Here is a 26,323-nt window from a genome sequence, read left to right on the forward strand (position 1 = left end):
TGGCCAGTGTAGACAGCTGGCAAGTTTTTCCGGAAAAGCAGCTGATTTTCCAGAAAAACTGGCCAGTCTAGACACAGCCTCTGTCTTTGTTCCAGGCAGCTACGTCATTTATTGTAGACAGCACAGTAGAAATGAGGCACATATGAGGAATCCAAATCCAGAGAAGGTTAGAGCCTTCTGGGACAGTTCACACAGGCTACTCCACAGGACCAGGCTGAAAGGAAGGGATCAGATGCCTGTCAGAACAATCATTCATTGCTCCTGCCACCAAAGCCTTGAGCTGCTAGAGCTGTTCAGGTGTCTGCACGGCAAATTCAGACTTTGTTTCACAGCGTGGTAGTTTTCAGGGATTATCAAACAACATAACAAGCTTCTGGAAAGATAAGACCTAAGAAAGGCAAAGTTCCAGTAACCACAGCTGAAAGACAGTCCTGAACAAGTGCAAGACAGGGTTTGAGTGGACCTAATGCTTCTGAGGGTACTGAGGGAGTTGGCGAATGTCATTGCAGAGCTTTTGGCAACTCGTGGAGAGCACGAGAGATCCCGGACAACTGGAAAAAGGCAAATGTTATGTCCACCTTTAAAAAAGGGAAGGACAATCCAGGGAAGCACAGACAGTCAGTCTTACCTCAGTTCCTGGAAAAGTCATGGAGGGAATCCTCAAGGAATCCATTTTGAAGCAATTGGAAGAGGGGAAAGTTATCAGGAACAGTCAACATGGATTAACCAAGGGGAAGTCCTGCCTGACCAATCTGATTAGCTTCTGTGAAGAGGTAACTGGCTCTGTGGACATGGCAAAGTCAGTGGACATGGCAAAGCTTTTGATACGGTCTCCCACAATATCCTTGCCAGCAAGGTAAGGAAGTGTGGATTGGATAAATGGACTCCAACACGGATAGAAAGCTGACTAGATTGTCAGGTCCAACAGGTAGCGATTAATGGCTTGATGTCAGGTTGGTGGTCGGTTTCAAGCGTAGTGTTCCAAGGATCAGTTCTAGGGCCAGTTTTGTTTAGGGCTGGTTTTGTTCAGCATCTTAATTATTTTGATGGGTTGCACCCTCAGCAAGTTTGCAAATGACACTAAGCTAGGGGGAGAGGTAGATACGGTGGAGGGCAGGGATAGGGTCCAGAGTGACCTAGACAAATTGAAGGTTTGGGCCAAAAGAAGAGTGATAAGGTTTGACACAGGCAGCGTCCTGCACTTGGGACGGAAGAATCCCAGGCATTGTTACAGGCCGGGCACCGACTGGCTAAGCAGCAGAAAAGGACCTGGGGGTTACAGTGGATGAGAAGCTGGAGATGAGTCAACAGTGTGCCCTTGTAGCCAAGAAAGCTAATGGCATATTGGGCTGCATTAGGAACATTTTCAGCAGATTTAGAGAAGTGATTATTCCCCTTTATTCAGTACAAGTGAGGCCACAGCTGGAGTAGTGTGTCCAGTTCTGGGCCCCTCACTGTAGGAAGGATGTGGACACACTGGAGAGGGTCCAATGGCAGTCAGCCAAAATGATTCGGGGGCTGGAGCGCATGACCTACGAGCAGAGGCTGAGGGATTTGGGCTTGTTTAGTCTGCAGAAGAGAAGAGGGAGGGGGGATTTGAGAGCAGCCTTCAACTGCCTGAAGGGAGGTTCCAGAGGGGCTGTTCACAGGAGTGACGGGTGGCAGAACAAGGAGCAGTGGCCTTAAGTTACAGTGGGGGAGGTCTAGATTGAATATTAGGAAAAACTCTTTCCCTAGGACAGTGGTGAAGCCCTGGGATGAGATCCCCAGGCAGGGGGTGGAATCTCCATCCCTAGAGGTTTTTAAGTCCCAACTTGACAAAGCCCTGGCTGGGGTGACTGAGTTGGGGTTGGTTCTGCCTTGGGCAGGGAGCTGGACAGTGACCTCCAGAAGGCTCTTCCAGCCTAGGATACTATAAACAGGACTGTTTCTGCCCCTGTTATGTGGAGCAGGGGTCTGAAGGCAAATGGCTCTGGAGAAGAACACACAAGCCCGGCCAGACCTTACTTCAGAGACTCCCAGCATAACTCCCCCGACCCTTGCTTTGCATTTCCAGTGCCTGTTCTCTCTGAAGCAGCAATGGGGGAAGAGAGGGGGGAGAAACATGCCCTGAAAACACCAGCCCTGCATTGAATTGGTTTCAGGGAGGAAGCTGAGTTGGAAGTGGGAATAAATATTTAGATGTGATCAAGGGCTCCTCTGTCACCTGGGGATACTGTTCTCCCAGCTGCTCATGCCCTGGCAATTAGAAACAGCCACTGCTCTGGTACAGCCATTCAACAGGGTACAAACTCCCCCTTCCCCACCCTGCTGCATCCTTTTGTCACACAAGGTGGCTTGGAGAGGAAGGGAAAGACATTCCTCTCTGCCTAGCACACAGAGGCAAGCGGCTGTTCAGCAGTGGAAGGTGGCTGGAACTTGCTCAGTGCCAACTGAAGAACCATGTCTGAGCTTTTTTTTTTTTTGAAAGAACAAACCACTGGGGAGCCAAAGGAAGTCCAGCAGGAAGGGGAAGGGGTAAAATATCTGGGTGGGTGCTAGTCTTTACCCCGCCCCTCACAGCGAGAGTACGAGGCTCTCGGGGCAGAAGTGCACGTGCTCAAGCAATGCATTTGGTTCCTTTCCACCCAGAGGCAAGAACTGGTCCCAGCCCTGCAGAATGGCCTCCAGCACACAGAGCACAGAAGCCAGCAGGAGAGCTGGCAGCAGCAGAACCACGCTGGAAAGGGAAGCACTGGCTGCTTCTTAGTGAAGACAAATCAGAGCAGATGAGCCACATTGACACTGAGGGGCAGAGGGCAACTGAAGCATCTGTCAGCAGAACTTTACTTCAGACTATTTGTGGGAAGGAGGATCGTGCACGGCTGGGGCTGAGCACATGCTCACACTCAGGGCCAGCAGAAGCATGTAAAATGGGAGCCTGACATCACATTCACACCACTGAATTGCCTCCCCTCCCCCAATGCTTCCCCATAAAGCTGACAGCTGTGGCAAAGAAAGCAAGAGCAGGCCGACTAGATCCGACCCCAGGTCCATCTAGCTCAGTTTGTCTGACAGAGGCCAGAAACAAACACTCCAGAGGCAGATATAATACCCCGCAGTAGCAGATGTAGAACATTTGCTCTTCGTATTAAGGCCCAGCTGGATCTAACAGCAATCAGCATAAATCCGGCAGCATGAAAACAAAGCAACTTGTTCATTTGCCCTGATGGGGTGTGGTACGAAATTAAAGTTCCCAAAATTCACTCCTGCCAGCAGGGCTTCCCCAGGATTTGGGTATGGACCATCCGGGCGGAAAGTGACTCAGACCACACACCACTGACTATGACTTATTGATCCTCCAGCAGTGCACACAAGCCCCTCCCTGCTCAGCACACGCTTCCCACTACCCACTTCCTCCAACTCCTGAGTTACTACAGGGAATACAAACAATGCACCACCTCAAGTCTCCCTGGGGAGCTGTGGCAGGAGGAGCAGGCCAATCACAGGCAGCTCATTATTGCTTCTTTGACCATTCCCTCACTATCTGACAGCAAGTAGCTCAAGCAATGCCCCAAATCATCAACACTGGCACCTGGAAATGCGCACACAGGCCCAAAGCCAGACGGTTCCCTTCCTTCACACAACAGGAAGTGCTAATCAACAATGCATGAACTCCAGATAGGGAAACTCAGGAGCAGGAAAGCCTGGATTCCCCACACCAGGGAGTCTCCGAGGCTGAACTGAAGCAGCAGTGCTGCGGGCACTTGGAGCAAGGACCAGCCGGCTGCTTTGCACAAAACTAAGAAATGCGTAGTTTACAGTTCACAGGACGCCAAATCTGGCAGGGCCTTGCCCAAGGACTGCAGTTTGGATAGGGAACACCTGCCCAGGTGGCAGTGAAAAGGACACAAGGGGAGCATTTGGGATGACACCAGAAGCTGTCACACGCAAAGCGCCAGTCAGGCAAAGGGCCAAAATGTCTTTTGCCGGGAGCTTGAGATCCAAGAGGAGGAATCTAGTCCTGAACACTTTCAGACCAAGCGTAGCAATTTAAAATGTGTTTCTTCAGTGTTAGCTGGTTTGTAAATCACAGACAGCATTAACACACCCCACCCCAAACTGAATCACAGGACCGCAATACAGAAGAGGTAGTTTTTAATCAACTCGTTAGGAAATGAATGTCAAAGTTTGTTAAAAATTACATAAATAAGTTATGATTTATCCATCAAAAGGTACAGACATTGCCAGGCAGTAGCTATCAGAGCTGTGTTACACCTTGGTCAGACCTGAGGTGAAATGGCAATTTGGCTGGCTCCACCCTTCACAGCAGAACAAGAGGAAGCCCCAACCGAGCCATCTTGCTGGTGTGTAACTGGGTGCACAGCACATAAATGATGGGAGAGTTTGGCCTTTACATGCTCCAGAAGCTTTCCTTGTTCTCCTGCAGCTGACAGAGCAGGTAGGCATGTCCACCTCCAGCCAAAACAAACCAACTCCCCAAATGCTTTGACACAATGCATCTTGGTCACAATCCAGTTTTGCCACCTCAAACAAACACAGACTCAGTGTAAACCATTCATTCCAAGACAAACCAGTTAGGGGGATTTCACAGATCAGCGGCCTCTGCATACAGCCGGTCTCAGAACAGTGCTAGCTACAAATGCGGGTTTGCTCTGGATCCACCCTGATCAAGGCCTTTCGTCGATTTCAATCTCTCGTGCCGTCTTGATCCAGAACTTCCATTTGGCTGCTGAGGTAGTCAGTCAACCACTAGGACGTGATTTAACACAAGGCAGGAAAAGTCCAGACAGTTCAGAGCTGCCAGTCTCACTGGTTTAGCTGCGGCTCAGAATTCGCAGCATGTAGACAAGTTGATAATGCAAAACTAGTGTCTAGTTACACAGATGGAGGAAACCTGCCGCCACGGCAGCTAGCGGGGCTATGTCTACACTACAAGGTTTTTGTGCAAAAACCAGTGGAGCGTCCACACTTCAAGCACGTTTTTGCACCAAAAAACCACCACAGTAAATCAACAGGACAGAGGGCTTTTGCCAGTAGAGTTATTCCTCTTCCCACGAGGAACAACTCCTTTTTGCGCTACAGCTCTTGTGCAAAAAGGCATGTGTGGATGCGCCGCAGGGGTTTCTTGCGCACAAAGCACAGGTGCTCCGATGGACATTCTATTAATAGCAATCCGAGCTTTCTTGCGCAAGAGCATCCATGCAGTGTGGATGCGCTTTTGCAATGTGCTTTTGAGGTGCGGATACACTTTTGTGCAAGATATCGTCCGCAAAAAGCTTCTTGCTCAAAAACCCTGCAGTGTAGACAAGGCCTGGGAGTTTTACCAGAAACATCAGTGGGGCCTGAATTTCGCTAATGGTGGAAAAGGAGAATTAAGTCTGAGAGAGCCCAGTAGCAGGGCAGAGTTGGGCTTCCCAAGGAATGCTTGTGTGAGCACAGGGCTTGTGTGATAAGACCGTGCTCCGTTTTACTGACGGGCTGCAAAGAGAATGGGTTACAATGCTCTGCAATCTCACAGGGAATCCCCAACAATGCTGGTCTTGCTGTATCAACTTCCTTTGGGGTGGGGTGGCTCTAGAGGCCCCCTCCCCACACCAAGAGGCCCCAAGCTCTGCTTAAAATGGGCTTCAGGAACCGTGGGTCACTTGTGAGGTTTTACTTCGAGAAAGAAGCAGATAAGCAACTCCCAGATGAAAGGCAGTAACTCGGGGAATCTGGGCTCTCCCTCGCCCTGCCTGTTCACTGCAAGGAATCTGGCATCATGGTCGCACAAGCCTCTGCCGGTTGCGTGACAGCAATTCGCATGGGGATTCTAGGTAAAGTTTCCCCCTCATGGGCTCCCAGCTCCATGGGCAAGTGCACCATCCTCTTCGGGGCTGCTGAATGACTTCAAGGAGTGTCAGCAGCATCGCAGGAGAGACACTTCTGCAGCTGCAAGACGGGTGCTGGTCTTGTTAAAAGATCTCTGCTTCCCACTAAACACTTCCAAGGAACAGGCTTGTCCTGAACCCCACAGAACAGGTTAGATCCAAGAAGCGTGTCACTTCTCTGCAGGGAATTCGGTGTAAGGTGTTATTACGTTAGCAGGGGGTAGCTGCACGGAAGAGTCGCAAATCCCAAACATCTAGAAGAGTCTCCCATTCCAGCTTTTCCTGTCCTGTAATCTCCCTCCAGCTCCAGAGCCCGCCCCCAGGAAAATGTCAATGCAGCCCCCTCGCTGGCTGCAGGGCCCGGGTAAATTGACCATCCTCCTCACGAAGGAGAGGACCATGATGCCTCTGCAACACTAGGAAGCTAGAGCAGGGCAGGAAACGAGGCCTGGTCCCCACTGGAAAGGGCTGCAGGAAGAGCCGTGTAGAGAGGCAGTTTACTGCAACACAAGGGGGCTTTGGCTTGTATGGCTTAAGCTAGGTCCCTGAATCTAACAAGCGTTATCCACAAAAGCTTTATTGTGCCAGCGTAACCAACTACACTGGGACTTGCCAGCAAAGTCCGTCACCCCTTAACTAGCATCCTGGTGAAGTTTCTGGGGCAGACATGGCCTGAGCCCAGGTTTCCTGGATGGCACTGCACAAAACCACCTCTGGGCTGGCCCAACAGCATCTGCCTGCCCCCCCAATGCCCCAGAGGATGAGCTACTGCACTAGAGACTGAGAGAGAATGTCTGTCTCCTTCACTCTATGCTTGTCACTCACCCTCCCCCGGGATCAGCAGCACCGCAGTAGGGGCTGGATGCAAAGAGTGCAAGAACTCTGACTGCCTGAGCAAATACCCCTGGCCAGCCCCCACTGCTCTGTGCACACACCAGTCAGCCCCGTCTCTGGAGTTCCTGTCTGCCTCCTTGTGATCATTTCACAGTTGAACTGTAAACACTTTCCATTCCTAACCAGCACTGCCCTTGCTCAGCCTGCACAGCGGAGGTGCGACCAGCGAGAGCCGAAGGGCTCAGGTCCAGCTAGATCATTTTGATCTCTGGCGAGCGACTCTGAGTCAGGCTCTGGCGCTGGGATTTGACCATCTGGAGGTGCCGTCCATGCAGGCTGAACTGAGACCAGCTGAGTAGCTGCAGCAGTGCACACGTGATGGGGACGAAGACGAGCAGGTAAAAGCAGCCCTGGCGCAGCGTTGGTTCCCAGGCCGTGTCGGACTCCAGCTTTGGCTGGGCACTCACCATGTTGCTCAGAGGAGCCCGCTGGAAAATGTCATAACCTGAGGCCAAAACAGTTTGTGAGGCTGGCTACGCACTGCAAACATTCCAGGTGCCCCAAGCCACCACTGTCACATGCGGCTCTCCACAACTCCTGTGGGGGTCTGTGCCTGCTGCTTCACAGCCACCCAACACAAGGCCCCGCTGCCCACCGTGTCCGGGGGAGAAGAATGCAGAGGCGGAGGGAGGGGTGCAGATCTTAGGAAGGCATTCCACACTTGGGTGGAGAGATGGGTTAGCACCAGCTCTCTCTCACGCCTGCAGTGAAATCGGATGTTTTTCAACACGAGAGGTCGGCAGTGGTTTCAAGCTAACCCTGGGCGGAGGTGCAGCATGCAGCCCCGCACTGGGATGTGGGTCCAGTACGAACGTCGCTAGTGAATCACTACTGCCCCGTCCCACCCAGGCTGGTGGCTCAGCCAGGCCTGCCCCATACACACGCTAAACTCTGACACACTCCGCCCAACATGGCAGGGATGCAAACGTTTAGGGCGTGTCCACGTGCACAGGCCATTAAGTCGTAAAACCTCCTGCAAGCCACAAGAGCCAGCAGAGCTCTCCTCTCAGCCCCACCCTGCTGCGGCCCCAGAGACGTCCCACCTCACTTACCTGTATAAGCACAGAGCAGCCAGGTGCCAATCAAGGGGGCAAAGGTCTGACCTGGCTTGGTTACCAAGGCAACCATCCCAAACAACAGCGCTGATGCAGCCTGCTTCCTGCGGTTCAAGACAAAATCCTCGTCCACCAGGTCAGTGACCACCAGGGTCAGCAGCTTGCAGGTCCCCTCTGTGAACACCCGGTTACTGTGAAGCACAGCAGAGGGGGCATTAGCCAGCAGCACACGGAAACACAGGGAGTCCGTCACTGCCCAGAGCAGTGGTCCCCAACGCGGTGCCCCTGGGCGCCCACCGGGGCATTTATGTGCGCCTGCCTAGTGACCAGAGCTGGCCCGAGCCATTCTTGCACCCCGGACCCCTGGTGCATATGCAGCCCCCGCCCCGTGGCGTATGCGCAGCACCGCCCCCCGGCAGCCCCAAGGTTTGGGACCATTGGCCCAGAGGGTTGATACAGAACAACATGGCTTTGCCTCTCCCTGCCACCTGGCAGTAACAGCAATACCCCTCTGACGTGGGCACTAGCTCCATTTTACAAGGGGGGACAGAGGTGCACAGTAAGGGAAAGTGACCTGCCCGAGGTCACATCACGGAGAGCTGGAAACTGAGCTCCCACCAACCCAGAACCTTCATCGGCCTCATCCTGAGCACAGGAGCAGGCCACATGGCAATGCCCACGAGTTCAGAGCTCGCCCACCAGGTGACAAGTGCCCTTGCGCGGGGACAATCCACACGTCAGCGTCTGCAGACACGGGCTGAGTTTTGTGGGCAGTGTGCTATTGCCCCACTTGTTCTTCCACATGCTTTGTCTGAAGCATGGCATAACCCTGGATTGCTCAGGGAGTTCTTCATTGGAAGGGGCAACACAACTGATGACTGGAGCACTTGGTCAAGAGCCAGGATTCCTGGGTTCTACTCTCAGCTCTGACCGTGACTGGCTTCAGGACTCTGGCTTCACCTGGATGCCTGAGATTCACCAGCTGAGAGTCACCTCCGGCCCTTGCTGGGGTGGGCGAACCCCCTGGGCTGCTTCCTCCAGCTCCCCCATAGGCACGGAGGTCAATGAAACCCTAGAAAAGCGCCGTACCTGGCTATGAAGATGCAGAGCAGATGCACCTGGTCGGGTCCAGCGAGGAGCATGAGGGTGCTGAGAGCCAGCTTCAGGAAGAAGAGCCCTCGTACCACTGCGTAAACCCCACATCTTTGACAGAGCGACAGAAAATAGAGGTTGTTGAGATGAGGGGCGATGTAGGAGACACCTGGGCGGAGAGGCACAAAGAGTATAAGGGTGTTTCAGCGTGTGGCAGTACATAAGAAGCCCCAGAACATCGACACCGAGTAAATTTGGTGCCTCAGCCCTTACATGGCACTTTCCAAGCACATGAGAACGACCAGACTGGGTCAGACCAACGGTCCATCCAGCCCAGTGTCCTGTCTGCCCACAGCGGCCAATGCCAGGTGCCCCAGACGAAGAGAACAGAACAGGGAATCTTCAAGCAATCCCTCTCCTGTCGCCCATTCCCAGCCTCTGACAAGGGCTAGTGTCACCATACCTACCCAGCCTGGCTACTAGCCATCAATAGACCTAACCTCCAGGAATTTATCTAGGTCTTTCTTGATCCCTGTTAAAGTCCTGGTCTTCACAACCTCCTGTCGACCATGTGCTGTGTGAAGAAAAAACTTCCTTTTGTTTGTTTTAAACCTGCTACCTATGAATTTCATTGGGTGACCCCTAGTTCCTATGTTGTGAGAATAAGCAAATAACTTCTCCTTATTCACATTTTCCCACACCAGTCATGATTTTATAGACCTCTATCATATCCCCTCGTAAGTCTCCTCTTTTCTAAGCGGAAAAGGCTCAATCTTTTTAATCTCTCTTCATATGGGACCCATTCCAAACCCCTAATCATTTTTGTTGCCCTTTTCTAAACCTTTTCCAATGCCAATATATCTTTTTTGAGATGAGGAGACTATATCTGTACGCAGTATTCAAGATGCAGGCATACCATGGTTTTATACAGAGGCAATAAGATGTTCTCTGGCTTACTCTCTCTGATTCCTAACATTCTATTTGCCTTTTTGACTGCCACTGCACACTGAGTGGATATTTTCAGAGAACTATCCACAATGACTTCAAAATCTCTCTCGAGCAGTTGTAGCTAAATTAGTCCCCATCATATTGTATGTATAGTTGGGATTATTTTTTCCTCAATGCCCATTACTTCACATTTACCAACATTAAATTTTATTTGCCATTTTGTTGCCCAATCAGTTTGGTGAGATCTTTTTGAAGCTCTTCACAGTCTGCTTTGGTCTTAACTATTGTAAGCAGTTTAGTACCATCTGCAAATTTTGCCACTCACTGTTTACCCCTTTCTCCAGATCATTTATAAATAAGTTGAATAGGATTGGTCCCAGGACAGATCCTTGGAGGACACCACTACTTACCTCTCTCCATTCTGAAAACTGACCACTTATTCCTACCCTTTGTTTTCTGTTTTTTAAACAGTTACCAATACATGAGAGGACCTTCCCTCTTATCCCATGACAACTTACTTCACTTGAGAGCCTTTGGTGAAAGACCTTGTCAAAATCTTTCTGGAAATCTAAGTACACTATTTCCACTGGCTCCCCCTTGTCCACATGTTCGCTGGCCCCCTCAAAGAGCTCTAGTAGATTAGTAAGGCGTGATTTCCCTTTACAGAAACCATGTTGACTCTTCTCCAACAAATTACGTTCATCTATGTGTCTGCACGGCACAAAGGTCTTCCCAGTTCTCCTGTGATGCAGACAAGTGTGCTCCCCATTTCACAGTGGGGGGCACAGGGAGCTAACTGATGTGTCCACTGTCACACAGCCAGTGAGCATTAGAATCAGGACTGAACCTGTGAACTCCCAATTCTGGACTTACTCATCCCAGTTCTACACAGAGAGTTCTGCTTGACTTGGAGGAAAACAGATGACGTGGCAGTTCTGATGTGTCTCGGCCCTGAGCAGGGCTCCCTCGAATTTCTCCCACCCCAAGCAGAATGCATTTTGTTACATGAACCAATGTGGAGGTGATGTCACACATCACCTCCATCTTTGTTTCAGAGGGAGCTGTGTTAGTCTGTTTCAGCAAAAACAAGGAGTCTGGCAGCAACTACGTAATAAAATTCATGTGGTGGGGATGAGGCCAATGGGTTCGGAGTGTGGGAGGGGGCTCAGGTTTGGGATGCAGGAGTGAGGGGGCTCTGAGGTGGGGCTAGAGAGAAAAGGCCCAGGGCTGAAGGGCTAACATGCAGGGGCGCTGTCTGGGGGTGCAGGCTTTGGGGTGGAGCTCGGCCAAAGGGTGAGGAAGGGCTTGGGGCAAGGCCATAGCAGGGGGCTCCAGGGTCAGAGGGAAGGCACGTAGTCCAGGCTGCTGCTTCGCAGGCCGGAGGCTAGGTTGGGAGTGGGGCAGGCCTCCTCCCTTCCTTTCACCTGTGCCTTGAGGCCTGCCTGGTGCCAGTGAGGCAGCTGCGTGACTGACAGCTTACAGGGAACTTAGCCCCAAGTCAGAGACAACCCTTGTTCCAGGGCTGAGCCTCTGCAGAACATTGCACCGCCAATCGGGCAGATGTGTGGGGCCGCTTGGAATAAGACAGAGACTATCTTATCGCCTCTATATAAACCATGGTACGCCCACATCTTGAATACGGTGTACACATATGGTTGCCTCATCTCAAAAAATGATATATTGGCCTTGGAAAAGGCTCAGAAAAGGGCAACAAAATGATTAGGGAACGAGTCCCATATGTAGAGAGATTAAAAAGACTTGGACTTTACAGCTTAAAAAAGAGGAGACTGGGGGGATATGAAAGAGGTCTATAAAAACATGACTGGTGTGGAAAAAGTGAATATGGAAAAGTTATTCACTTATTCCCACAATATAAAAACTAGGGGTCACCCAATGAAATTAATAGGCAGCAGGTTTAAAACAAACAAAAGGAAGTCAACCTGTGGAACTCCTTGCCAGAGGATGTGGTAAAGACTAGGACTTTAACAGGGTTCAAAAAAGAACTAGATAGATTCATGGAGGGTAGGTCCATCAACGGCTATTAGCCAGGATGGGTAGGAATGGTGTCCCTAGCCTTTGTCTGGACATGAATGACGGGGGAGGGATCACGTGAGGATTACCTTTGTTCCCCCTCCCTTTGGGGCATCTGGTACTGGCCACTGTCAGAAGACAGAACACTGGGCTAGATGGACCTTTGGTCTGACCCAGTCTGGCTGTTCTTATGTTCCCATGGTAACAAAGGGAACGTGACTGAGCTCATGGGCTCGGCCTCCAGGTCCAGGTTTTGCAGAGCTGGGGGTCTCTCACCACCTTCCGGCCGTGAAGCCCAATTCAGCAATGATCCCTCAGGGGCTAGGTGGGGCCGGTCATACCTCTGTAGCCCCGCGAAGGAGCGCACCTCCGCTACCCTCCACCAAGGCTCCGTGCTTTCAGGGTTTGTGAAGAAAGAACCAGTGCGGAGCCAGGCACCCACCCAGCAGCTCTGGGGCGCTGCTTTTCCCAGGTCCGGGGCAGGCTCACCTAGTAGGAAGGACCCTGTAGAGAGAGAAATCCGATCTGCCAGCAAGTGCTCCAGGAAGAGAGGGAAGAAGTTGCTGTTAAAGTGGCAGTGAAACACCTGTGACAAAAGAGCAGGAGGATTAATGGGCCAGCAGTACACAGAGTGAGAGGAAGGCCAAGCTACTAGCAGCCAGGCTCCACTCCCTAGGAGTCCGGTGCCAGAGTAACATGCGGTTCCTCCAGGCAGGAGCTGCACAGCTGAGAAGCGGGTGCTTTGTTTGGACGAGTGCTCTGATGCCACCTGCACTCACCTCGGCAAGCCACGAGGGAAGCCTGGCGCCCCACAAGGCAGATGTCCACCATGAAGGGACTACTGCCAGGCTGGGCCAACACCTTGTCTGTGCGCTACCACAAACACTGCGAGGCACCAGAGGCTGCGAGTGTGGCAGCAATGCAGTGGAGAGCGGCACCCCTGCGGGCACCTCGCTGAGCAGCCCAGGACTAGCTGTGCCTAGAGCCCAGCAGCTGGGACAGGAACCTCAGGAATGGGGGAGGGAGGAGGTGTCTCAGGGCTCCCCAGGAGGGCTGGGAAAGGACGCATTTCCAAGCTGTCCCAGAGGCACTCCATGCCAGGAACTAGGGGTTTCATAGACATGGCTTTTGCACAATTCTCCCCACAGCTATGAGGCTTTAAAAGGCAACATCCTGGTTAAACTGCGTGTGGTCTCTGAAGGGCCGAGAGCTTCCACTCCTCAGTGAAGCAGGAACTGAGTCTACACTTTATCCCCTTCAGAAACAGAAGAGTCAGATGCCCAGAGCGCCGCCCCTCCCACCCCCATGGCTGATGGAGCCACACGAGCATGTGCAGGAAGCACGAAGAGGAGTCGTGGCATTATGCAGACAACACTGCTTTCCTCATGGGGAATCTACATCCTGTTGAGTCATAGTCAGCCTGGCTTGGCTAGCGGCTCATCTGACTCACTGGGTTAGCTCAGTGCTACACCTACCTGCACTAGGTTCATACACACGAACCAGAGGAAGTTGCGGTGCCGGGACAGCTGTTTGAGGTATTCTCCCAGCGTTATTCTTTTCTCCAGAGGGGCAGATGGTTGCTCAATGTACAATCTACAGGGACAAGGAAGCCACTGTAATTGTTTCTGCACATGTGAGAATTTCTGTTATTCTGCACTTTGCTAGTGAGTGCATGCACGGATGCCCTGCTGGCTACTTACCTCATCCTACAGGTTGAAATTCCCAATTCCAAGACTCTGGTCCGACAACATCTGTAGTCCAGCAGGGCCATAGATGTTGCTGGACCGAAAAGCCCCGGAGGTGAGAGCAACACGGGGTCTAGGAAGCCCTGGCTAGGATAAGTGGCATCTAGGGAGCTTCCCCCACCCTGGCCAGGGAACCTCTGGTGTTAGTGGAGCAAGGTGGCTGGGGAGCCCCATCCCTGGCTAGGGAACCCGTGGCGTTAGTGGGGCCAGACAGCTGCTGGGATCTCCTATCCCAGCCAGGGAACTCCTATCCCAGCTCCTATCCCAGCATCAGCTGGGCCACATGACCAGGGAGTCCTAGCCCTAGCCAGGGAATCCCCAGGTGCACTAGGGTGCCTGGTCAGGAACCCCCCAGCTGGAGCAGGGCTGGTGAAGGTGGGTGACTAGAATCCCCAGAACCCAGGAGACCATGGGGCAGCACGGTGGGGAGCCCATGCCGAAGCCTAGGAGTGGTGCAGCCAGCAGGGGAGTACTGACCTCCCCCATCTGGCAAACTCCCTGGTTCAAACAGTTCAGGTGCCAAGGGTGCCAGACCAGGGAGGTCCAACCTGTACCAGTTCCTACTATTCATGTTCTCCGTTCATAGAGCGAGTCAGAAGCTGGTATGAAATTTGCTCCTTGCTGGAAGCAACCACTAGAATCAGAGTCATCAAAAACTTGGAATATTTGTCTAGTGAGTCAGTGACTCATCTCCTGTAAGAGCATCCCTCCCCCAGGCAGCTGTTACAGTCCAATACAGATTCCTAGTCCTCTCCCGCCAATCTTTATTGCTAGTTTTATCGTGGGAATACCTGCAGGATGTACAAACAGTTCCTGCACAAACAGAGACAGTTCCTGCCCCAAAGAGCACTTACAACCCAAGTTTCAGAGAGGAGACCAGTGGATACAGCAGAGGGGACATGATGAAGGCACAGAGTTATAAACACTGGAACAAGCTGCACGCACAGAGGCCAGCTGCTGAGCCAACATCAGGCAGTAAGACAACGATACATATACTTGCCCTCCTTTTATCAGGATGATGGAAAAAGTAAATTTCTAGGACAGTGCTGCACTGGGATTTTAACAGGCACAGGCCTTTCACTTAGTGTACACTCAGCTACAGGTAAGGTCTTGTCCATCTGCCACCAAGAACAGGACTACTGTCAGCAACGCATTCGCTAGTGCTATGCCTCAGTCTAGTTTCAAATGTCCCATGAGACAGGGATTGTGCAACCCTTTCCTTAGAAGCCTATTCTCAGGCTTGGGGTGCCTCTACAGTGCAGGGATTCACTTGAAATAAGCAACATGAATTGAGCTACGTCAATTGCATAGCTTATTTCAAAATAGCTTATTTCGAAATTCAGAGCGTCTACAGAGCACTGATTTTGAAATAGAGTACTCTTCCTCTAACTTTGCTTACTCCTCATACAATGAGGGTTATAGAAATCAGAGTAAGAAGTCCTCCAGCTTGACAGTATTTTGAAATAACTGCCTGCTGTGTAGATGCGGACTAAGTTATTTCAAAATAATGTTGCTGTGTAGATGTACCCTTAGAGAGCTCAGCACAAGAGTACTTCTCTCAGGCATCAGCCTCAATCTTCCTGCTCTTAAATTCATCCCACAATTCTTAATCATAGCTCCACGCACACTTACAGTAATTCCACTTTCCTTCACTTGTAATTACACTTATATACTTGCAGAGAAACATGAAATCCCTCCACTAGTCCTCAGCTAGACAGAGAGACCATTTTTAGCGAGCCAGTCACAAAGTGGCATGCAGAACTACACAGGCAATTCCAGAAGCTCTGTGGCAGTTGTAAGCAGGATAGTCCTGAAACATACACTCAGGTAACTGCACTCAGATTCAATGTGCTTCCTGGCATGTGCAACTGCACCCCCTGCCTTTAAGGGACTCATTACTGCAGGCCAGTTTTCTGGGTCTTTTCCTCAGGACCCAGTCCCCCTATCTCCTAGGTTTGGTTTATTTATTTTAAGCTACTCTGAATTTTGTAGGGAGGAAGCTCGAGCTATTAGGCACTTCTAAAAATTGTACCTAAGTGACTTGAGCTTCTTAAGTTCCCAGTTTCAGAAGTGACATAGGAGACTAAGGGTCTCTCTCTACACTTGGAGCTGGGGCTGCAATTCCCGGTGATTGAGCTAGCATGCTAAAACATAGCACAGCCACTGCAGCAGCAGGAACAAACCATCCCTCGTACAAACCCATGCAAGACCCAGACCCCCAACCTCAGAGAAGTATTTGTCTAATGCTATGTAGTTTGGTGCCACTTACTCTTTTAAAGTTGACTCTTGGTCCCATTTCACTTTCTCTTCAGTCTCAAATCGTTGTCGTAGCAGCCATGTTGCCAGAGTAAATCCAGCAACAGAGCAAAGAGCCAGCACCACACAAAATATCCGGAAAGAAAAGAAGTCTTCTTTGTTCCACACTGCATAGGACATGAAGACAGAGAGGGAACCGATGGCACTAAAAAGCGAGCAGTAGAAATTTAGGCTAGTCCTGTCTTTTGCAGAAACAGCCAGGTCTGCAAGCAAGGCATTATGGTTGAGATCCACCATGGTAAGAAAGCTGTCATAGAGGCAGAGGCAGAGGAGGAACTGTAGACCTGGATGGGCCCAGGAAACCCAGAAAGCCAGGAAAGAGAAGGCAAAAAGAGGCCCATTTCGGCTCAGTGCCTTAAGTCTCTTAAGAATGACGTCTGGTGAGGAGATCTTCACCCCTGACCTACAAGAGAAGAGAGAAACTTTAGTCGCAATCCGTCGGAAACGTCTCTGCCACACGCTCCGTTTCCTTACAGGAAAGGCTCAGGGAGCGCTGGTTGAACACTGCATTTGTCGGGGTAGTAAGTGTCCTTGTTTGGTTCCTGTCTTGCTCTGCTGCAGTGAGGAGAGAACAGGCTCCAACACCAGCCAAGTGAGCGCACACACAACCAACAGAGCCCTTCTTGGAGGAAGCACTGTCTGCTTTACCATTCCATGGTAACATTGCAGCAACACTGATTGTTCAATCCATTATAACAGCATGGCTCTGTCTCCCTCTAGTGGAGGGACCATGTATTGAGGTTGTATGTCTGCTAGTGATGTCAAGTTTAAGAGGATTTAACTCAAGCAGACAAGGCTCATGCTTTTAGATCCAGAGGCTCAGTCCCGCAAGGTGTCTTGACTGGGGGCATAGTGTAAATACCCTACAGACACTGAAATGAGGGACAAGAAGCCCCCAGCCCTGACATCACCACATCAGCAACACTCAACTTTTCAGGATACCTGGAACTGGGGAGTGCGAGGTTTTCAGACCTAGGTAATGATTTCCCTTCTAATAATCAGTCCTTTCACGTCATCTTTTCCAGACTACTGTGAAGATACTAACTTTTCAGTCTTTAAGGAAGGATATTAATGACACGAACTTACTGCTGTGTGCTAAGAAATACCCGGTCACTCAACCAGCCGAAGAGAGGGTCATTGAGACTGTTCCAAATTAGAAACACTGTCTAGAAAGAGACACAATAATGAGACAAGCCACAACCAATCACTTCACCAGTCGAGTCTCGTTAATGGCGTCAGCATCCTGATGGTGCCCATTACAATTCCCTGGGACAATAACCAATTCGTACTTGATGGTGATATGTCCCATCTAACATGTAAGCCTTGTCACTATACGGCAACGCCCCATTCTGTGCCAGTAATGTGCACTTCCAGGCTAAGAGTCAGATTGTTTAGTGGCTTTACTTTTTATCCAACATATCTACTGGCATTTTTCATACATGATTCATATTTGGACTCATGCAACAGGGTAATGCACAGAGGCCAACATTTTCAGATCTGGGTGCCCAATGTCAGATACCTGAATACAGATTTGGGTAAGTCTGATTTTTCAGACTCATTCAATGTTATGCTTAGTTGCTGCTGAGTAGTTTGAAACATGCTGGGATTCTCCAAGAGGAAGGGCACTCTTAAAAATGTAAGTTGCTGGTATTTATACCCAAACTCACTATCTTTGTATGTTGGTACAAGTGACAAGAATTAAGTCACCTGCATCACTAGCACCTCTATTGCTTCCTGACAAAAAAGAAATTAAGCTACCAAAATGTTCTCCCATATTCTAACACGATACTTTGATTTCACATCCTACTACTGCATATCTTGAGAATGGCAAGAAAAAATAAATCTCAGAAACTTACCTCCCCAATCCAAAAGGACAGTTTATCGATTTTGTAAACAGAAACAAAGGTGTCCACGTAATATAGGAGAAATACATTATGCAAAATGGAAACAAAGAGTGACAAGGATCCATAGATGACAGCAGTAGGTAAATTAAAGAGATAACCCAACAGTCGCAAGCCCATTTTGGTTCATTCAGAGTGCTTCAGCATTCCAGATCATCTCCTTTTCACATGGATACCTCCACACAACTCTTCACTGAGGGCCCCTCCATTGTTCTTCCTGCTGAAAAAAGATTATAGAGGAAATCAATCCATTTCTTTTCCAAACAAGAAAAACCACAAAACTTACCCAGCCACATAATTTAAGTCTTACTAGCCAATACAAATTAGGTAAGAATTAGACTGCTTTGTTCAGCTGTTCAAAAGTGTATTTAATAGGATTTAAAAGGCCTCTGCTGCGGTACAGCCATCCCCCTAAGCCGAGTTATCGTTTGGCCCAAACTATCGGACTAGATTCAAGAGCTCTCCTGGGTAAGCTGTTTACTAATAGGAATGTAAAAATGAAAAAAATATTAACCGTGTAACTGATACAAATTTTATCAGTTACACAGTTAACTACTCTGGGGGCTGCCAGCCCCATGAAAAGTTTAACTGATGGGGCTGATGCTTCATGTTACAGTCTTATATCCATATTTACTAGTAGGAATGTTGACAGTTTTTATATAATGTACTTTAATGCTCTTTCTGGACTGGCACAGAGTAGATTAGTTGTTTCTTTACTTTAAGACAAGAACACAAGAGAAAAAGTGATTCATGATTGCATATAAAAATACAGTCTTCAGAAGACTGACCTAATCACAGATGTTTTAGATAGTCAAATTGAGGGGGAAGAGTTACAAGGGTAAATTTCACAAAAAATGAAAGACAGGAAACCAACAGGAATAAGCCCTAGTTCAAGCAGGTGCGATAAGTGTGCATCTGTCAGACTGTCTTTCCCAAAGCACCTCAATCATGACTTGCTACAACTGGTCTATCTCAGACAGAAGTTATTTACTTTGAGTGTAGCTTTGTGATGTGGAAAGTTAGTATCAGATCAGGGTAAAAACCAGGTGATAATCACAATGTTTCAAGAAAACATTTTGGAATCTAGGTTCACTGAGGATAAGAAAGAGGTGTTTCTCACATGTGTACATATAGCACTTTGCAAAACGGGGCCTTGAATCTCGCTTCAGGCCTTGTCACTACTGCAGTATAACTTAGCCCACTGACACTTCCTTTCAAAAAGAAAGTAAATATATTTGACAGTTAAGAGAACTGCATCTTCAGAGCAAAAAGTTGAGTCCCAAGGATTGCTTGATGGCATTTATGGAAAGAACTCACATCTCTATTAAGCTAACTTGCAGCTGAACACATAGCATGGTCAGTTCTGTAGTATTAGCAATGTACAAAGACCTCAAACAGTCAAACTGACTCATTTATAGGTCAGGCCAGCTTCCACTGGAGTCTGGTATCTTTCTGTTGATTTCACTAGAAGTTGCATCAAGCATAAATAGGGTGGGGAGGGGAGAGGGAAGAGAATCAAAGGCTCAGATGAAACTTGGTGGCAAAATTTCAGCTCCATTCAACATTTACCAGAAGTCAGGCGTGTAAGCACTTTATGGCAAATGTAAGAATAACTGTGAGCCCAGCCCAAGGAATGCTCAATCACTTCCTTCTAACTCCGTCATCAAATATTTATGCCAGTCATATTATAGAGGTTTGGTATTCTACTTGGAGTCAAACACTTAGGCTTGCAATTAAATCTAACTGCAGCATATTCTATATCAGGTGGTAAGAAAACCCTCACACCTCCAGATGAGAGAAAAAGACACACACTGAAATGGAATTCTACTAAATAATAAACATTTATTTAGACAGCTAGATATGCTGACAAGCCTTAAGTGAGGATATTTTAAATTTGGGGGAGGGGGGAATTAGCAAGGGATCAAAGATTGTATGACAGCTCAGATTATCCAGATAAAACGCATTGTCTCATTTAATATAGCACTGTGTTTCACAAAAATGTAATTCGAAAGAGGATACTGTGATATCCTATAAGGAGGTCTTTAGTAGTGCAATGTAATTTACCTGTATAAACAAGGAAGTGGTTTTTAAATAACAGAGTTTAAAGCCATAATTAAGCTGTCTTGCAATTGACGTAACTTTACTTTAGGGTGTGTTAAGAATGGCACAAGAAAATACTGAACATATAGAAAGCCAAAGCTTTGTCTGTAATCTGAAATACTGGATTCGTGTCAAAAGTAGAAAGGGTCCAGTGAAAGATGACAAAAGCGACTGCAGATCTAGAATGACTTCTGAGGATAGACATAAGAACGTAAGGATGGCCATACTGGGTCAGACCAAAGGTCCATCCAACCCAGTATCCTGTCTGCCGACAATGGCCAATGCCAGGTGTCCCAGAAGGAGTGAACTGAACAGGTAATGATCAAGCGATCTCTCTCCTGCCATCCATCTCCACCCCCTGACAAACAAAAGCTAGGGACACCATTCCTTACCCATACTGGCTAATAGCCATTAATGGATCTAAACTCCATGAATTTATCTAGTTCTCTTTTAAACCCTGTTATAGTCCTAGCCTTCACAACCTCCTTAGGCAAGGAGTTCCACAGGTTGACTATGCAGTGTGTAAAGAACTACTTCCTTTTATTTGTTTTAAACCTCCTGCCCATTAATTTCACCTGGTGGCCCCTAGTTCTTATATTATGGGAACAAGTAAGTAACTTTTCCTTATTCATTTTCTCCACACCACTCATGATTTTATATACCTCTATCATATCCCCCTTTAGTCTCCTCTTTTCCAAGCTGAAAAGTCCTAGTCTCTTTAATCTCTCCTCATATGGGACCCGTTCTAAACCCTTCATTTTAGTTGCCCTTCTCTGAACCTTTTCTAATGTCAGTATATCTTTTTTGAGATGAGACCACCATATCTGTACAGTACTCAGTATTCCAGATGTGGGTGTACCATGGATTTATATAAGGGCAATAAGATATTCTCCATCTTATTATCTATCCCTTTTTTAATGATTCCTAACATCCTGTTTTTTTGACTGCTGCTGCACACTGCATGGACGTCTTCAGAGAACTATCCACAATGACTCCAAGATCTCTTTCCTGATTAGTTGTAGCTAAATTAGCGCAAAAAGGTGTGTGGGGACAGGCAACTGCCTCTTTTTGCACAAAAAAACCCTATTGAAAAAAAGCACAGGATGCTCTCTTGTGCAAAAGTGCATCGCTTTTCCGATGTGCTTTTGCAGTGTGGACACACTCTTGCACAAGAAGTTTTTGAGGAAGATCTCTTCCGCAAAAAGCTTCTTGCACAAAAAGCCTGCAATGTAAACATAGCCTGAGAGAATAGGAAAAACTTTTGAAGAGTAATTGGTATCAAGAGCTTAATGCTAAGAACATGCCTTTAAAGATTAGTTTATGGAACGGCACCACATATCTTAGTCTTTCTGTAAGTCACTCACTGGCCTAAGTGACTTATCTAAAAAGACTGCCTTATGCTCGGGAATGAAGACCCTTCTCGACACCTCTGCTCCTCAGGCAGAATGGAAGTGTTTACCACAAGGGTAAAGCTCATCTGGGCCTTCTTGGAGCTGTCCCAAACAATAAGACAATCTCCTCACCGCCGAACGAATGCCCATCATAAGCATTACCTTCTGCTGCCCCTAATGCAAAGTGCTTTTCTTCCAACTGCCCTCTCTAGCAAACACGCAGCAATGAAAACAGGTTGAAAAATATATTCAAACAATCCCCTACGGAAACACAACAGCACACCAAGTTTTCCTTCATAGAGAGGATGAGAGCAAAAAATGAACATGCCTAGCAGATGTCAGTCACTAACTGTTGGAAGGTCTCAGACACTAGCGATGAGGATGGTATAAGAACCTCAATAAAACATCAAGTAGATTCATTAGGTTTTTGCCTTCATTTGTTGATGGCAAAAAACTATGAGAAAATTAAGTATGCAGGTTAAAAAAAGTATTCCTCCTGTGCTGAAACCCTGGAAGTTTAGCACTTCAGCACCTGGCAATTCTTCTCATTAGCACTAATAGGAAGTGTACAACAAGCTGAGAAGCACCAGTGTCACTTTTCATGCTGTTAAAGAGACTGTCTCTGTATCTTTTTCTTCTTGACTCATCACCATGGCATCTGAGCAGGATATCTCCACAGAACTCACTTTAGAACTGACTGGTCAGTGAGGGTTTGTTTTGTTTTTGCTTACAAGAACCTTTTGAAAATTGCAAACATTCCCTCCCTCCTAACCTTCCTGGGAGGTTTACCAAAGCCTGCCATAGGGCCCAAAATTGAGGCAGTCAAGAGCCTCTGTGATGTTTCAATCCTGAAAGAAGTCACTGGACCAGTTTAAGCAGATTTACCTACATTATTATGAGCATTTCTTCATGTAAGAAAGAACTTCAAAGATACTGAATAATGCAAGTTCTCTTTTACCCATTCACACTATTTGACTGGAGGCCAGATACAAGGAATGATTTGCTCTCTCACAAAGTGGGATGATCCAAGAAGTGGTGACAGCATCATCTCCACTTGAAAACTTGATCTGAACTAGGATTTCACCTTTTCTTTCTGATTTTTGAGAAAAGGTTAGTGACTAGGATAGGAGACAGAGAAGCAGGACTCCTCAGTTCCAGTCCCAAGCTCTACCACTCACTTCTTGTGTGATCTTTTCCAAGTCACTTCCCTACTCCATGCCTCCATTTCCTAACCTATGAAATGAGAACAGACACCTAACATCTCAGAGATGCAGTTTGGGTTTGTGAAATACTTTGAAATTTTCAGATAAATGTCACTAGAGAAATGCAAACCACAATAGAAACTGCCACCAGCTTGTAGCTTCCATGAGATGGAAGAGTTGAATACTTCACTAGTTGGTTAGATTGTTAAGTTTACTCATCCTAGATGATCACTGAATCATAAATAAATAATAAAATAAAAAATAAGGTTACCCACTTATAAGTAGGGATATAAAATCCCATTTAGTTGGCTAACTGGTTTAAAAAAATGTTTAACCAGTTAACTGATTAAAGGGGAGATGAGGGGGAGCTGCTTCAGCCTAGCCAAAGCAATCCCCTCCTCTGTTAAGGGTGAGGCTTATAAGTTAAACATTCACATCCCCACACTAAGGATGTAAAGGGTGAACTGGTTACCTGGTAAGCACTGCCTTACTGGAATGCTTACTAGAGTAACTGGTTAACTGGCACCCAGCTGGGCTTCTCCAGTCCAGCCAGGCCCAGCACGCTGTTCTGTGGATCGGGGGACCTGCTCCAGCCCAGCCAGAACCACAGCCCCACAGGCCAGTTAATTGGTTAAACTATGGCTACGTCTACACTGGCCCCTTTTTTGGAAGGGGCATGCTAATTTTGAAAGTGGGAATAGGGAAATCCGCGGGGGATTTAAATATCCCCCGCGGATTTAAATAAACATGTCCGCTGCTTTTTTTCCAGCTTGGGGAAAAGCCGGAAAAAAAAGCGTCTAGACAGGCCTGATCCTCCGGAATAAAGCCCTATTCCGGAGGATCTCTTATTCCTACTTCAAAGCCAGTGTAGATGTAGCCTATATGTTTAACTGACTAACATTTAAAATCCTATTTTATGTTCTTATCATGTAGGGATTTTTGTTGTTAGAAGAAGGTTGTGGTGCAATGAAGCTGGAGAACCCCTGAGACAGGAATACCAGGGACAGGGCCCCACACGACACTCCCAGCTCATCCCATGCTCCTGCTTACTGAATGTCCCAGCAAGGGATGTGGCCAGATACAGAAATGCCTCTCCAGGTGAGGGAGCCCAGCTGCAGGCACTTGGCATACCAGGACGGTGCTCTACTCACACGCTGCGGGCACCCGCCCTGAACAGGGGCGAGGGAAGACGTCCAGCAGCACGCGAGGTGGGATGGAGGCTGAAAATTAGGGGAAGGCACAGAGACCCCCCCCCAACACCTCAACCCCCCCCCAGCTACGCCCAGGTCACACAGAGGGGAAGGGCTAGAAACCCCCCCATAGGGATTTACCTAGTCAACCCCACCCGCCTCTACCCAGGGCTGCCCCCTATGGGGGGGAATAGAGCCCCCCCACAATAGGGATATGAACGGGTAATGGGTTAACCCCCCCACACACACACACAGGGACTAACCGATGGGGGAGGGGATAGACCCCCCCCCCAGAGCTGCACCCAGGGCAGCTCCCTCTGGCGGGGGGAGAGGCGGGGAGACCCCCCCCCCCAGAGCTGCACCCAGGGCAGCCCCCTGTGGCGGGGGGGGGAGAGGCGGGGAGACCCCCCCCCCAGAGCTGCACCCAGGGCAGCCCCCTGTGGCGGGGGGGGAGAGGCGGGGAGACCCCCCCCCAGAGCTGCACCCAGGGCAGCCCCCTGTGGCGGGGGGGGGAGAGGCGGGGAGACCCCCCCCCCAGAGCTGCACCCAGGGCAGCCCCCTGTGGCGGGGGGGGAGAGGCGGGGAGACCCCCCCCCCCAGAGCTGCACCCAGGGCAGCCCCCTGTGGCGGGGGGGGGAGAGGCGGGGAGACCCCCCCCCCAGAGCTGCACCCAGGGCAGCCCCCTGTGGCGGGGGGGGGAGAGGCGGGGAGACCCCCCCCCCAGAGCTGCACCCAGGGCAGCCCCCTGTGGCGGGGGGGGGAGAGGCGGGGAGACCCCCCCCCCAGAGCTGCACCCAGGGCAGCCCCCTGTGGCGGGGGGGGGAGAGGCGGGGAGACCCCCCCCCCCCAGAGCTGCACCCAGGGCAGCCCCCTGTGGCGGGGGGGGGAGAGGCGGGGAGACCCCCCCCCCAGAGCTGCACCCAGGGCAGCCCCCTGTGGCGGGGGGGGGAGAGGCGGGGAGACCCCCCCCCCAGAGCTGCACCCAGGGCAGCCCCCTGTGGCGGGGGGGGGAGAGGCGGGGAGACCCCCCAGAGCTGCACCCAGGGCAGCCCCCTGTGGCGGGGGGGAGAGGCGGGGAGACCCCCCCCCCAGAGCTGCACCCAGGGCAGCCCCCTGTGGCGGGGGGGAGAGGCGGGGAGACCCCCCAGAGCTGCACCCAGGGCAGCCCCCGTGCCCCGGAGCCCTGGCGCCCCCGGGCTGCGCATGGGGGGGTCCGGGGGTGCCGCCCTCCCCGCGCGGAGCGACCGTTGGAACCGCCCCACGCAGCGCGCGGCGCCGCCTACCTGCCGCGAGCCGCAGCCCGCACAGCCTCTTCCCGCTCAGCCCCCGGCGCGCGTGCGCACTCAGCTGCCAACCCGGCGCTCGGCCCCGCCCACGGGGCCAGAAGTGGGCGGGGGGAAGGGGGAGGAGCCCACCGCACCTGAGCCGCAGGCCGCGGGGGCCATCTTCACTCCGGGCAGGCGAAGCCAGCCAGCCCCACCCTCCGTCCATCTTGGGCGAGCGCGCGGCGTGCGGGGGAGGGAGAAGATTCTCAGCCAGTCAGAAAGCCTCAAAAGCCTTCATTTACATAGCCACGCCCCCGCGGACACCTTCCCCTCCCCCTCAGACAGGGGCTGGGCCCTGGGCCCTGAAACTCTGATCTGTGGAGCGCCCCCCCCCCCCAGCCTGGCTGGGCGGGGGGAGTGGAAGAGCGCCCCCCCCGCAGCCTGGTTGGGCGGGGGGAGTGGAAGAGCCCCCCCCCCCCGCAGCCTGGTTGGGCGGGGGGAGTGGAAGAGCGCCCCCCCCGCAGCCTGGTTGGGCGGGGGGAGTGGAAGAGCCCCCCCCCCGCAGCCTGGTTGGGCGGGGGGAGTGGAAGAGCGCCCCCCCCGCAGCCTGGTTGGGCGGGGGGAGTGGAAGAGCGCCCCCCCCCGCAGCCTGGTTGGGCGGGGGGAGTGGAAGAGCGCCCCCCCCCGCAGCCTGGCTGGGCGGGGGGAGTGGAAGAGCGCCCCCCCCGCAGCCTGGTTGGGCGGGGGGAGTGGAAGAGCGCCCCCCCCGCAGCCTGGTTGGGCGGGGGGAGTGGAAGAGCGCCCCCCCCCGCAGCCTGGCTGGGAGGGGGGAGTGGAAGAGCCCCCCCCCGCAGCCTGGCTGGGAGGGGGGAGTGGAAGAGCGCCCCCCCCCCCGCAGCCTGGTTGGGCGGGGGAGTGGAAGAGCGCCCCCCCCCCGCAGCCTGGTTGGGCGGGGGGAGTGGAAGAGCGCCCCCCCCCCGCAGCCTGGTTGGGCGGGGGGAGTGGAAGAGCGCCCCCCCCGCAGCCTGGTTGGGCGGGGGGAGTGGAAGAGCGCCCCCCCCGCAGCCTGGTTGGGCGGGGGAGTGGAAGAGCGCCCCCCCCGCAGCCTGGTTGGGCGGGGGGAGTGGAAGAGCGCCCCCCCCCGCAGCCCGGTTGGGCGGGGGGAGTGGAAGAGCCCCCCCCCCGCAGCCCGGTTGGGCGGGGGGAGTGGAAGAGCCCCCCCCTCCCGCAGCCCGGTTGGGCGGGGGGAGTGGAAGAGCCCCCCCCCGCAGCCTGGTTGGGCGGGGGGAGTGGAAGAGCGCCCCCCCCCGCAGCCTCGTT

General features: G+C 51.0%; 1 protein-coding gene across 2 annotated transcripts in view; it reads right to left on the reverse strand.

Moving 5' to 3' along the window:
• Window positions 1-25,126, reverse strand: part of SLC68A1 (solute carrier family 68 member 1) — a 29,969-nt gene extending 4,843 nt beyond the window's left edge. The window contains exons 1-9 of one of the 2 annotated variants that reach the window (XM_075935578.2): window positions 25,022-25,126; window positions 17,811-18,075; window positions 17,041-17,120; window positions 15,908-16,357; window positions 13,369-13,486; window positions 12,383-12,479; window positions 8,912-9,083; window positions 7,820-8,013; window positions 4,123-7,212 (exon numbers count right to left, since the gene is read on the reverse strand). In XM_075935578.2, the coding sequence (XP_075791693.2) occupies window positions 6,959-7,212; window positions 7,820-8,013; window positions 8,912-9,083; window positions 12,383-12,479; window positions 13,369-13,486; window positions 15,908-16,357; window positions 17,041-17,120; window positions 17,811-17,975 (1,530 nt within the window). In that variant the 5' untranslated portion in view covers window positions 17,976-18,075; window positions 25,022-25,126 and the 3' untranslated portion in view covers window positions 4,123-6,958. Of the gene's footprint in view, window positions 1-4,122; window positions 7,213-7,819; window positions 8,014-8,911; window positions 9,084-12,382; window positions 12,480-13,368; window positions 13,487-15,907; window positions 16,358-17,040; window positions 17,121-17,810; window positions 18,076-25,021 lie in introns of those variants that run through there. The other variant, XM_075935584.2, reaches the window with a different exon arrangement.
• Between the last annotated feature and the right edge of the window lie 1,197 nt (window positions 25,127-26,323).

This window comes from Pelodiscus sinensis, chromosome 8, assembly GCF_052426305.1.
Source record: "Pelodiscus sinensis isolate ZL-2025 chromosome 8, ASM5242630v1, whole genome shotgun sequence".
In the NCBI taxonomy this organism is placed as follows: Eukaryota; Metazoa; Chordata; order Testudines; family Trionychidae; genus Pelodiscus; species Pelodiscus sinensis.